This window comes from Panicum virgatum, chromosome 9N, assembly GCF_016808335.1.
Source record: "Panicum virgatum strain AP13 chromosome 9N, P.virgatum_v5, whole genome shotgun sequence".
Taxonomy (NCBI): domain Eukaryota; kingdom Viridiplantae; phylum Streptophyta; class Magnoliopsida; order Poales; family Poaceae; genus Panicum; species Panicum virgatum.
In genome coordinates this window covers 49,941,013-49,954,876 of record NC_053153.1, presented here as the reverse complement: position 1 = coordinate 49,954,876, position 13,864 = coordinate 49,941,013, and the positions used below count along the sequence as shown (strand labels likewise).

The 13,864-nt window shown below is 44.4% G+C and overlaps 1 protein-coding gene across 1 annotated transcript; it reads left to right on the top strand.

The window, feature by feature from the left end:
- Nucleotides 1-454: 454 nt before the first annotated feature.
- Nucleotides 455-5,850, top strand: LOC120690745 (nicotianamine aminotransferase 1-like). Its single transcript, XM_039973537.1, has 7 exons — nucleotides 455-732; nucleotides 2,322-2,661; nucleotides 2,744-2,962; nucleotides 3,527-3,586; nucleotides 4,732-4,887; nucleotides 4,955-5,048; nucleotides 5,456-5,850. The coding sequence occupies exons 1-7, from the start codon at nucleotides 455-457 to the stop codon at nucleotides 5,575-5,577; spliced, it is 1,269 nt and encodes a 422-aa protein (XP_039829471.1). The 3' UTR covers nucleotides 5,578-5,850.
- The last annotated feature ends 8,014 nt before the right edge of the window (nucleotides 5,851-13,864 follow it).

The following is a 13,864-nucleotide window of genomic DNA, read 5'->3' as shown; positions in this document are numbered from 1 at the left end:
ATGGTTCGAAATTAACGCCCTGTTTAGTTTTAGTTTTAGTTCCCACCCATAAATCCGTAAACACAAAAAAAAATATCACATCGAATGTTTCGACATGCATAGAGTACTAAATAAAGTTTATTTATAAAATTTTTTGTATGGACTGTAAATCGCGAGACGAATCTAATGAGCCTATTTAATTCATGATTTGCAACATTAATGCTACAGTAATCATCCGCTAATTATAGATTAATCATAGATTAATTAGCATTATTAGATTCGTCTCGCGATTTACAACTCATTTGTACAAACAGTTTTATAAATATACTTCATTTAGTACTTCAAATTAGTAAGATTCTTTCGGAAAGATTTGCGTTTCAATTACACAAGGCCAAAAAAAAACGGACGGCATCAGGAGACGACGCTACGGACGAAGCGGTGGCCAAGCCGGCAGAGCAGCACCTGCCTCGCAGCGATGGAGGGCGGCGGGAGCAGCAGGAGATGGCGCTTCGCGTCGCCGAACCCGGCCGTGGCGGCCGCCGGGGAGCGGAGCATCCAGAGGCACCTCCGCGACCTGCACGGCTGCCTGGACGAGCGCGGCCCGCGGCCCGTGATCCCGCTCAGCCACGGGGACCCCTCCTCGTCCCTCTCCTTCCGCACCGCTCCCGAGGCGGTGGAGGCCGTCGCCGCCGCCCTCCGCTCCGGTGATTTCGACGGCTACGCGTCCCGCGACACGAATCTCGCAGCTTGCCGGTTAGTGCCCAGAGAGACCCATTCTTGGTCTCGTTACTTGCTGTTACAGTCCTTCCTTGGCAAAATAATGACGCTTGAGTACCTTATGTTGTTCTAGATCTTTCTGAACTGAATATAGTCTCGTTTATGGTTACAAATAGTGTACGAGTACTTCTTTTTTAGGTCTCAGTCATACCTTTTCCTTTTAACTTTGACCATACCGATAAGAATTATATAGATTGACAACGTATTAGCTTTTACAGTTTTACTCGATTCATCAAGAAAAGTACTTTCATAGTTTTATGTAATATTTAATCGCCACTATGTAAAAATTCTTATAGAAATTACTGGGTTTTTATATTTTTACCATTATAACGAATTGCACTCATCAGATTATCACTATTACGATGCCACCTACATCTATACCATAAGAGAAAAGTTTGACTTACAAATTTACCACATTTGAGGATGTGGCAGCCACGAGACCGGTCCACGCTGGCGCTGAGTCAGCAGGCACCGACGCCGTTCGGCCCCCGTTACTGCGCGCTGGGCCCGGTTGACGCCGCCGCCGCTAACCCTATCCGGAGGGAGGGAGGTCGATCTCGCCCGCTCTCGGGGCCGGCTTTGGGAACGCGCGCACGCGTGCTCCCACTGTCATTACGCCTGCATGCATGCGTCCATGCCAATAATGCAATGCCCCAGTTTAATGCCGGGATCTGTTTCGCAGCCTCGTGGGGAGACGCCGCCTACCACCAGGAGACGCTCGAGAACCTCAAGCTCCCTAGTCCCCACGAGGCTGCGAAACGGATCCCGGCATTAAACTGGGGCATTGCATTATTGGCATGGACGCATGCATGCAGGCGTAATGACAGTGGGAGCACGCGTGCGCGCGTTCCCAAAGCCGGCCCCGAGAGCGGGCGAGATCGACCTCCCTCCCTCCGGATAGGGTTAGCGGCGGCGGCGTCAACCGGGCCCAGCGCGCAGTAACGGGGGCCGAACGGCGTCGGTGCCTGCTGACTCAGCGCCAGCGTGGACCGGTCTCGTGGCTGCCACATCCTCAAATGTGGTAAATTTGTAAGTCAAACTTCTCTCTTATGGTATAGATGTAGGTGGCATCGTAATAGTGATAATCTGATGTGTGCAATTCGTTATAATGGTAAAAATGTAAAAACCCCGAAATTACTAGTCAAAGTATCATCTTGCATACCATGTCAATGTCCTAGCAATGTGCCAATAATGATTACAAATAGTGGTAATAACATATTGAATATGAGCTTGACAAACAGCAAAGATGCATATATCAGGGTCCTCATGAGCGCAGCTGTAACCACTAGCTTTTATTTCAACATATTTGTAAAACCTACTAAATTATAATCTTACAAAAATGCATTCTGAGTCCAATCTGCATATATACTTTTCACAAGAGTCTGCTGCAATGTTGCCTCTTTATCCATCTTGTTCACACATCCGAACTAATTCATGAGAAACACATTGTCGCATAACAGCAAATTGTGAATCCGTCATCTATAGTAAAATATTTATTAAATCTTCCTTGTATGTACATGTAAGTCATATTCCTTTGTCAATACTTACGTTCTGCTTAAATCCAGAGCTGTTGCAGAGTACTTATCGTGTGATTTGCCTTACAAGCTTTCCCCTGATGATGTTCTCCTCACTTCTGGATGTACCCAAGCAATCGAGACTGTGATGTCTGTTCTTGGCCAACAAGGTTTCAATATATTGCTCCCAAGGCCTGGTTACCCAAAACATGAAGCACATGCAGTGTTTCATAAGATGGAAGTACGCCATTATGATCTTGTTCCAGAGAGGGGTTGGGAGGTCGACCTGGAAGCTGTTGAAGCTCTTGCAGATGAGAATACTGTTGCAATAGTGATTACTAATCCCAACAACCCTTGTGGCACTGTGTATACTTACGAGCATTTGTCCAAGGTTAGTAAATTGTTTATATAATGCTAGGTAGCCTTGTGTTATTCGTGTTATAGAGCTTATTATGTGCCTGTATCTAACTTAGATTGCAGGTACAGCAAACAAGCTTGGTATGTTAGTCATTGCTGATGAGGTCTATGGGCATCTTGTCTATGGTAGCACTCCTTTTGTGCCAATGGGTGTTTTTGGGGATACTGTTCCAATACTCACACTTGGAGCTATATCAAAGAGATGGGCAGTACCTGGCTGGAGATTTGGCTGGATAGCAATTTGTGACCCTAAATGTATTCTGAAAGAAACCAAGGTGATTCATAAAATCATTTACACATCTTTTTTGTCATAAAATTTTGTCGGTGGCATTTGTTGTTGCCTGACGTGATATAGTTATTATTTGTTTTTTCAGTTCAGGTTGTTTCTATGTTTAGAGAATTAGAGAATTCATATTTCCCATATGACGTATATTTGCTGCTGGAATGTTATAGCTGTGTAAATATACTCAACACTATAGCTGTGTAAAGGATTGCAAATATGTATGTTATGGAAAAATTTCTCTATGCCAACTAATCTACATGTTGAGGTAGTTTCAAAATGGCTCAAAGAATAACTCTTACACTTGGGTGCATGAAGGAGCTGCAAGTCAGAGTTAGAAGAGGTCATCCTAGTGGTTGACAATATGGTAAAAATAAAACCCCATGAGTCCTTATATAGTTGTTTTACTCCTTCTGGTTCTGGATACATAGTGCATGCTTATCTGTGCACAAACTTTTGTGTTATTTCTAGAATTAATTTTTTGTGTGATGTTATTGTTTTCATGTGACTCTAGGAATATCTTTGCTAACTGTTTGTACTAAATTGAACTCAATGATAGGTTTTTCATTCACTGACAAGCTTCAAAATGCTAACAACAGATCCTGCAACATTTGTTCAGGTTAGTCTTTGGGTTAATGTATCCCATATTATATTCAGCTAGATGCTCTCGAAGAGTTTGTTTTTCCGTTTCTTGGCTCTAGCAATATATTCGATAGATATGTAAAGTGGCAGATCAGCGATATTTTTTTTTATTTTGAAACAGCAAGGCTATACCAGGAATTTGTAGTTCTACTATTTCATATTCTTAGAGTCTATTTAGACAGGGTTTAATTTTGTTTCACTTCAACACAAACTTGTGCTAGGCACATTTGACAATTTTAAGTCACCAATTGGTTCATAGCTATAATCGTATATACCTGCACTTTATTAGTATCTTATTACATCTACTGGTCATATGCTGTTTCCTACATTTGCCAACTTGTGGTGGTCAATCTGACCTAGGCAAAATTTGAGCTCATCTTACCGCAAGGAAAATAGAGAAAAAATTTCACCGCAATTTGTTGCATTGTACTAAACTCTCTTAGGAATTAAGCTTAGATTAGTGTGTGCTGTGTGACCATGTGTGCATCCCAATTGATAAGATTTAAGTCCAATTCTGCTCAATGTCGTGTGCTTTCTTTTTCTTAATGTCTTACTTACCAAGTTTCTCTTAGGTTACCAGAACGAATTTGTATATCTGCCATTTACATCTCAACTTGTTTTCAATCTTAATTCTTGGCTCGCTGCCTTAGGCATCTGATTTTTTAGGGATCAATCATATAATTCACTATGCCCAGGTTTTACTTCTTCGGCAGGTTCATATTCTTACTAAAGCATTATTAGGAACCTTGTCAGTTTCAGTAGTCACAATAGTGTAGAGTATTCTCATTATTTCTACGATTTAAATGTTCCATTGTCTATGTTGTCGGGTAGATTCAGTTTTATTTCATTTCTGATCCATTATTGGTGAATGAGCAGCATGGCAAGACAACACAATACTGCCATGCCTCGCAATAAAATATCATGACGTGGCACGCTACCTACTAGGTGTTGAGTGGTGTGACAAGGAGCCTTTGTGTATTGTTGTTTCATATTGTAGTGTTGTCTTGCCAAGCTAGTCATGGCTTGGCCAAAAAGGTTATTTAAAAACAGTTGCCAGGTGACTATTTTAAAATACAAGTTTATGATAGGTTAAAAACTAAAAAAATGATGTAAATTCATCAGGGATCTATTCCTCATATTATGAAGAACACACATGATGAGTTCTTTAGCAAGATTATCAGGTTGTTAAAGGAGTGCGCAGAAATATGCTACAGCGAAATAAAGGAAATCAAGTGTATTACCTGTCCCTGCAAAGCAGAAGGATCATTTTTTATGATGGTAAGACAAATAGAAGTACCTTTTTACATTGCTTGAAAGAAAAATAGGCTGACAACCTATTCTGCAGGTGAAACTAGACATATCACAGTTGTCAGACATTAGTGATGACGTCGATTTCTGTAGAAAGTTGGCAAAGGAGGAATCAGTCATGGTGTTGCCTGGTACGTGGTAGCAGGAGGGCTAATAGTTCTTTTTACATCTTTTTTTTCGGAAAAGGGAACTTCTATTAATTTCAAAGTGATAACATCAAAGTATCAAAAACATGCATATTTTCATAGTATATTGTGTAGACTATAGATCTGCATAATTATGCCACTCATTGAGAATGTTATAAAAAAAAGATAATCAGTACTTGATTGATCAGTAACCAAGTACTTGCTGGGTCTAGAGCACTGCTAGCAAAAAGTATGTGTAAAATAACACCGGGCACTAATTTCTTAGATTGAGGCTCCAAGATGACATATTTTCATAGGTCCCCATGTAGTAATATTCTCAATTTTAACTAAAGAAGGCAAGTGCACCGTTCTTCATTTTGTGGGCACCACAAACATTTCTTGCTGATTTGCAGGGACTGCCTTAGGCATTGAAAACTGGCTGCGCATAATCTTTGCTTCGGATCCAGCAAAACTGAAGCAAGGACTTGAAAGGATCAAGTCCTTTTGCCTGAGGCATCAGTCACATGTCAATTAATCCCAAGGGAGTGCCTTTGCAATACTGAATTAAATTCTCCAATGCTTGTTGGGGTTTCCATGTTCGTACAATGGCATCATGTTTCTTGAGTACATTGAACAAACAGCATAGAACTTCGCCTCTGTTGTGTTCGCACAAATTTCACCTGTTCCCCGTTTAATGCTTCATCATGTATAAGTTTATTCACACCGCAGCATTCCCCATGTGGCTTCGCATGCTTTCATCCGAACACCAGCAAATGAATATGCTTGGAAATTAGATCTGAGCATGTCATATATGGATCCCATGTGTTTGTAGAAAAACGAAAAGTGAATTTGCTACATACTGGCTGGTCCAGTACTCCAGTGAAGTGGGTTATTGGGTCTGGTTTGCAAGAGAATGTTTGTATTTTTTGATAAAAGTCCATTTGAACCCCTGAACTTGTCGTGGCTGACATGACGGCATGTCGTAGGATGGGCGCCATGTAGGTCAACACCACCGTCCAAAACTCTCAACTGCCTAGGGTGCAAAAAAAAATGGACATCCGGTTTTATAGATCAACGAAAGTCGAACTTCGGTAATAGTGTATGCGTCAAAAATGGCCCGTGTCTTGTTTGGATCAGCAGTGATTTGATCCAACCCCTTAGACTTGCGAGCAAACGAGATGATTTTTATGGAAACTTTTATAATCAATCGTTCTTCTAGGCATCTTGTAAAAATTATAAGTAATTGTAAAATTCCAGGTTCTCTATAGATATTTTTGGGCTCAGAAATCAATAAGTAACACCAAATAATCAGTTTTATTTTAGGAAGACTGACTAATAGTATGTTGCATCCTAAGGATAAAAGCAGTCGGGAACGGTCGAGAAAATTCTCTAACCGCCTATGTTACTGTATTTTTTTTGTGGCAAAGATATATTTTGGTTAGGAATATGTCGATAACGATTGGAAATCGATAATTCAAATCGGGAACACATATATGCACATAAATCCTTTGAACTTTCAACCATTCAACTTAATGTTAATGAAACGAACCGGGTTCTCGAGTTGAGAAATCTGACTCCTTGTATCGTCATGATAGTTCCTGGATCATGCACTATCACATACAGAACTCATCCCCAGTAGATATCTAATATTAAGTCGAATATGGGTTTAATGATTACATAAATCTAGAGAATTTGTAGTACGGATTTTCATTACAAGCCCCCTAGGCTAATTCGTGACATGAAAAAAATGAAAGTAATAACTAGGCTTCGGGGTCATCCTTCATCTTGGTTCTTCTCCTTCACATACAGCTGAGTGTAGAACGAGCCTCAATCATATAATCCATCGTCGTTGGTGTCGAACTCTGCATTGAACCATGCATGTAGCCAAGCTATCCCTAAGGAACGGGATATGTTCATATCAGTGTCCATATGCAAACTTTATTAATTGATCTATACTGCAAGTACGCGGGAGTGAGAGAGGTCCTGCCTCGGATCCAAGCTACTTGTACTACCTCTACCTGTACTAAATGTGCCTTTACGCGGCTGCCGATGCATGCCTCTCCAGCCGTTCTGGACTGTTTGATTGGCTGTCCGTCCCATGCTCTGTTTTTGTTTTTTTTAACTTCACAACTCCCTTGTCCATCGGAGCCGGTTGGGTTCAATAGGGTTCGAAGACGAGGGCGCGCCGTCAGCTTGCGTCGCCGGCCGACCACGCATCGTGAAGCGCGGCGAAGACGAGGGCGCGCCGTCAGCTTGCGTCGCCGGCCGACCACGCATCGTGAAGCGCGGCGCGCCGCGGGTTTCCACGGTTGGAACTCGGAAAGAGCCCAGCGGATCGGATAGACAGATATCCTCGCGCGCGGTCTGCCTCGTCGACGACCGGCGAGTTGTCCAGCACTCCAGCTCCGACCCCGGAACGTTAGGCTGTTTCCAGCAGCTCTCCCGCTGAGGATGCGGAAACCAGCACCGATACGCATCCGGGCCCACCACCACGTCGCGGGAATATGGAGTCCGTTCCAGCAGAAAGGGCATCCGGGCGCGGAAAGCGCACCAACGGGGGAGGATGAAGTTCACGGGTGGGGGCAGGTGGGGAGTGGCCGTTGGGTTTACTGATGCGAAGAGGAGAGAGAATGTATAGGAATGCGGTCTCGTGGGTGACCTCTCCCTTTTCCCGCATCCGCATGCGGTACCTGCTGGAAGCGCTACAGTACCGACTCGTTGCCCTTTTTGCACATGCGCATCCCTTTGGGGGAGCCGCTGGAAACAGCCTTACGGCCGCCGCCGCCGATCGGCTAGGGGGGGGGGCGTTTAGTTCCCAAAAATTTTTATCTTGAAATTTGTGTCTTTCTCTTTAGACATGTGCATAGAACACTAAATGTAGTTAAACAATAAAACTAATTGCACAGTTTGGATGTACACGACGAGACGAATCTTTTAAATCTAATTAGTGCATGATTAGCCATAAGTGTTACAGTAACCCCACATGTACTAATGATGCGGTCAAAGATCTCAAAAGATTCGTCTCGTGATTTCCAGGTGAGTTCTGAAATTAGTTTTTTAATTAGTGTCCGAAAAATCCTCCCGACATCTGATTAAACTGTTGATGTGACACACCCAAAAAAATTTTAGTTTGGAAACTAAACGGCCCCTAGGCCTTGTTACTAAGAAATTGTCCAGCGACTCCGCGGCGTCGGCGACCCGTTTCGCCGTCTCGTGCATTGCATTATTGTCTGCACGACCGACGCCTGATGGGTGCAGACTGGTCTTTGGCTAGTCCACGGTTGGGGTGGACGGATTCGTGGTCGCACCTACTGGTAGAACCTTCCAGATTGAAGTCCCTTCGTCAAGCCTGAGAAGAGCAGGTAAGCTGATTGCTACTACGGCCGCGTTTAGTTCCCAAAAAGTTTCCAAACTTTTCCGTCACATCGAATTTTTCAACACATGCATGAAGTATTAAATGTAGTTAAAAAAATAACTAATTACACAGTCTGACTGATTACCACGAGATGAATCTAACGACGTTAATTAATCCATGATTGGACATTAATTACCAAATAAAAACGAAACATGCTACAGTGTCATAACCCAAAAATTTTCGCGATCTAAACACGGCACGGCCGTGTTTGGTCGGCATCTTGAAAATTTTTTCACCTAAAGAATCTTCAATGCATGGGGCACTAAATGAAGGCTATTTGCAAAACTTTTTCACATATGAGTGCAGTTTAGCGCGACGAATATAATGAGCTTAATTAATTCATGATTTGCAATGGTAATGCTACAATAATATTCCTCTAATCATTCTCTAATCATGCGGTCAAAGACCTCATTAGCTACAGTACATGCTACAGTACCATAGTTGTGGAGATTGTTTTGTAATTAGATTTATTTAATATATCTAATTAGTGATCAAAGTGGCGCAAAACTTTCATGAAAATTTTTTCAGAGCCATCCAAACCTAAAGGAATGCAATTTTCATTTCGGGAGAAGTCAAATGATATCAAATTTAATCAAATTTATACAAAAAATTAGTAATATTCATATCTCTGAATAGATTTAAGTATAAAAATATATCATTGTACATGATTGATCTAACTATACTTATTTTGTAACATCAATATTAGTACTATTTCTTATTAATTTTGATAAATTTAAAATTGTTTAACTCTTGAGAGACAAGAGTTGCACTCTTTTAAGGATGGAGTAGTACATACGTATATGATGACTTGTGTGACCAAAACCAGCTCCCTTTTGTTTTTGTCTCCGAATAGATTCGCTTTTATTTGTTCTCTGCTAAGAAAAAAAAAAGTTGCGCGCCGCAGTTTCTTAGGCGGAGTACTTGTTGGTACACTTTATCTATGGCCATGTTTGGTTCACATCCTCAAATTTTTTTCACAAAAAGACGAATGCATGCATAAAGTATGTGTGTAACTTTTCGAGACGAATCTAATGAGCCAAGTTCCATCGTGATTGGCTACAGTGATGCTACAGTACCACCCCTGATTATCCTCTAAGCGCGCGTTCAAAAGTCTTATTAGTTACACCACATGCTACAGTACCATGATTATGAAGATTATTTTATAATTAGATTTTATTTAATACCTCCTCTAATTAGTGGTTAAAGGGACAAAAAGTTTTCATAAAAATGTTTTCACCCCCTAACCAAACAAGATCTATATAGTGGTATATCCCACGGTTCTACAGTAGCATGTTAATACTATATCTTTTCGGATTTGGGTAATAAAGCCGCACGGGACACGTCAGTAGTAGGAGTATTTGCGATTGGATCATGAGTACAGTACTGCACACCACCGGACGCGTCCCCACCATCAAGACAAAAAAAAAACTGAATCGGACCCATTCGGACCGGCCCGACGGGCGAGAGCAGTTGACCGGGGGTCCTACGACCGCTTGGCGCCACTAGTACAGTACTAGCCGTGATTGGAAGGTTCTAGCTGTACTTACGTGGCTGCAAGGACCCACAACTTGCCCGCCAGAGTGGCACGTAGAAGGAAAAAAAATCCATGCACGCGTATCACATCTTGGAAGCAAGCAACCAAACGATGATTGATTTCCTCTATTACTAGTACGGAGTAGCATCAAGCGCGATAATTAATTCTGCCATGTATCAATACGGTTCACCCAACCAAAGTCACTAAACAAGTATGAGTACACATCTTCAACTGTTCCGCAGGCGAATCAAGTGGCGCGGCAGCCGGCAGGCAGATATGAGGTGGGTAGGTCAGGTGCCCCTTGTGAGGATCGGAGCAACTCGTCCACCTGCCTGCCCGGTACTTGTAGTTCGTAGCCTCAGCTCACGCGCGGAGACGGCGAGAGCGAGGGAAAAAGGAGGGAGACCTCCTTCATCAAGGGGGAAAAAAAGAGAAAAAGCGGGAGAAAAGCAGTGCCACCAGCCAGCCCACCACAGCACAGATGCTGCCACGCTTTCTCGGTTCTTCTCGTCACGCACGCACGCACCCCCGGCCGGCCGGCGAATCTCGGTTGATCCCCGCAGCAGCCGCTGCCTGGCTGGTATCTCCCGTCGCCGGCCCGTGAGCGCCACACGAGTGCACGACGCATCCACCATGTGTGTGCGTGTGTGGACGACGGGGAGGGTGGGTGGGTGGTATGGTACTCCAACTCCTACATCACAAGTCGCGAATCCGAGATATTCCGATCCGATCCCTGCGCCGCGCCGTGCGGCAGCCGATGATCCTCCGCTAGAAAAGGGAAATGAAAGAAAAGGCCAGGAATGGGGACCCGATCCACTCCACCGGTAGCGGCGGATCGTCCCGGAATCAACAAACCTGAAGCGGAGAAGCGGGCGCACCGGTGGTGGTCGCGGCGCCTGGACTACTGGTACTCCTACATCACAAGTCGCAGCTGCAGGCGACGCCATGCCACGACCACCGGTTGGCATTGTTGGAGCCTTCGAGTCGAGGGGCCCGCCAGGGGCGGGGACAAGTCGCAGCTGCAGGCGACGCCCCCGCGGACTGGTGAACGCAGACCGAGGCCATGTTTGTTTCCACCTCAAAAAATTTCGCGAAAAGAGAATCTTGCATGCATGACGCATTGAATAAATTTTGTTTGTAAAACTTTTTCACTATGGGTGTAACTTTGCGCGCCGAATCTAATGAACCTAATTAATCCATGATTAGATACATTAACTTTGCCCACCACGACTGCCGCCATGTTCCGCTCAGTTCCGCTCGCTCGCGCCCAGTTCCGCTCGCGAGGAGACGAGCTCGGCGCAGCGGAGGGAGGAGGAAGGAGGGGGCGGAGGCAGCGAGCTCGGGGACGGGCGGTGCCGAGGAGTGTGGGAGGCGGCCGCGGCGAGCTCGGCTGCGAGCGGCCGCGGCGGGCTCGGCGGCGGGCAGCTCGGCACAGGCTGCGGGGCGGCGGCGGCGTGCTCGGCTGCAGGCAGCGAGGAGGAAGGCATGGGGAGGAGCAAGAGACCTGCTCGCCGGCAGAGGAGAAGCAGGGGAGGAGCGAGAGAGACGTGGGGGAGGGGAGGTGAACAGAGAGAGAGGGGGTGAGAAAATAGAAATAGAGTATGACACATGGGTCCGTGTGTTGGTAGTTGATATAGAGGATGGATATAGAGTATGAACGGATACGGGGAAATTGGATATAGAGGAAAAAATCTCGGTGACAAGATAAAAATATTTTATTTAGAGAATGAATTTAGAGGACAACGAATGCAAACAGCCTAATCTCCTGATATGCTGGATGACCAACAACTGTAGGGTTATTCGGTGGATCGGCGTAGTACTCCGCAGCGTGCAATTTGCCGTTTCCCCTCTCAAGTCTCTGAACCCCGCAACAGCAGCAGGCATCAGCGGATTGATGGTGATGCCGCTGCCGCTGCCGCTGCCGGATCGGATCATGTTCGTCAGGGCCGCGCGGGGCGGCATGGCGGACACGTCCGCGCCGCCCGCCGCCGATCATGTCTCGCTATCCTCTGCGGACTGGTGAGCGCAGACCCCTCGCATCCGTGTGCTGGATGAGCATGGCAGGCAGCCGAGGCAGCGGCCCGATCAATCAGATCAGTTGCAGTTGCAGTTGCAGAGCTAGTGGTACTCCTGCCTCGATAAAAGAAAAAAATGGGAGAGAAAGAAAACGCATGCAGAGGACTACGCCGCCAGTGAGTGGTCCATCCTGCTTTCCTCTGCTCGAGTGCTCGAGATGGCAAAACAGCAACCCCACTGTGGGGGCCGTTTAGTTCCCAAAAATTTTCACCTAAAAATTTTCACCTCCCTTTTAAACACATATATGAAGTATTAAATATAATTAAATAACAAAACTAATTACACAGTTTGGATGTATATGACGAGACGAATCTTTTAAGTCTAATTAGTGCATAATTAGCCATTAGTGCTACAGTAACCCACTTGTGCTAATGACGCGGTCAAATGCCTCAAAAGATTCGTCTCGTGGTTTCCAAGTGAGTTCTGAAATTAGTTTTTTAATTAGTGCCCGAAAAACCCTCCCGATATCTGATCAAACTATTGATGTGACCTCAAAAATTTTCGCGTTTGCAACTAAACGGCCCGTGATGAAGCGATGAGCACTGCCCTGCTGTGGGCGGTCCATCCTGCTCGCTCTGCCTCATCCTCCTCAGTCAGTTGAAATGCGCTGCTAGTACATGCACTGCACATATGGGAGTACTAATCCTTTCCTTCCTAAAAAAACACGAGGGAAGCATGGAATAGTACGAGTCCAGTAGCGCAAAGCCTGCGTACACCAACTCCCTCCTCCGCTGGCTGCTCCACTTGGGCAGGGTTTAGTTTCCAAATTTTTCTCTACAATACCTATCACATTAAGTTTTTGAATATATGTATGGAGCATTAAATATAGTTAGAAAAATAATTAATTACATAGTTTAACTGATTATGAATCTAATAATATTAATTAATTTATAATTGAATATTAATTGTTAAGTAATAATAAAATATGTTAAAGTATCCAAATCTAAATTTTTTCACCAACTAAACACCTCTTGGTTGCGCGGTGCGGCGGTGGGTTCCCTCTCGATCTGTCGGTGCGTCACGCATGAATGAGGAGGGGAGCCTTGGCGACCTTTATCCTGCAGCCGCCCGCTGCGGGCGTGGCAACCCAACACTCCGCCACGCCATCGCCTGTTAGCAGCTCCAGCCAGCTACGCTAGCTACTCCGCTGCATAGAAAATGGGAGGGAAAAATTGGTCTTGTTTGGATGCATTCTAGAGTTTGAGTTTCTAGAATGCGTATTCTAGAATTCCTATGAAGAGCTAAATAAAATCTTTTTGTAAAATCTCTTCCGAAATGGGTGTAATATTTCACGATGAATATAATGACGGTAATTAATCGATGGTTAGCTGCAATAATGCTATAGTAACAATCCTCTAATCACGCGATCAAAGACTTTATTAGATTCATTAGAGTTCTCAACGCAGTGTTTTGGAGTTGATTTTGTAAACTGTCATTATTTAATACGGTAATTAGTGGTCAAAGTGTTACTATTCCTAGAATTCTAGGAAACCAAACAAAACCATTGACTGATCCAATGTGCATGTACTCGTAGACTGTGGTACTATTAGTGCTGATCCAAAAGAAGCTGCTAGTGCTGGGCTGCTAGCTACAAGCATGCATACTTACTACTAGTACCGTCCATCTCTTTATCTTAATTCTGAAAAGGATCGTACCACCATATCTCTCTATCACCGCTCCAATCCACTCCACTCCAGTTGCACGCACGGGTTGGGTCGGTTGAAAAAGCGTTGCAATATTGCACAAGGGAATGACATGATGGGGACATTAGGCAGGCAAGCTCCTTATATTATGCTT

Coding starts and splice junctions, on each gene's coding strand:
- LOC120690745 (XM_039973537.1), top strand. CDS start 455: ATGGAGGGCGGCGGGAGCAGCAGGAGATGGCGCTTCGCGTCGCCGAAC. Junction 733..2,321: donor ACGAATCTCGCAGCTTGCCG/GTTAGTGCCCAG, acceptor GCTTAAATCCAG/AGCTGTTGCAGAGTACTTAT. Junction 5,049..5,455: donor ATCAGTCATGGTGTTGCCTG/GTACGTGGTAGC, acceptor GCTGATTTGCAG/GGACTGCCTTAGGCATTGAA.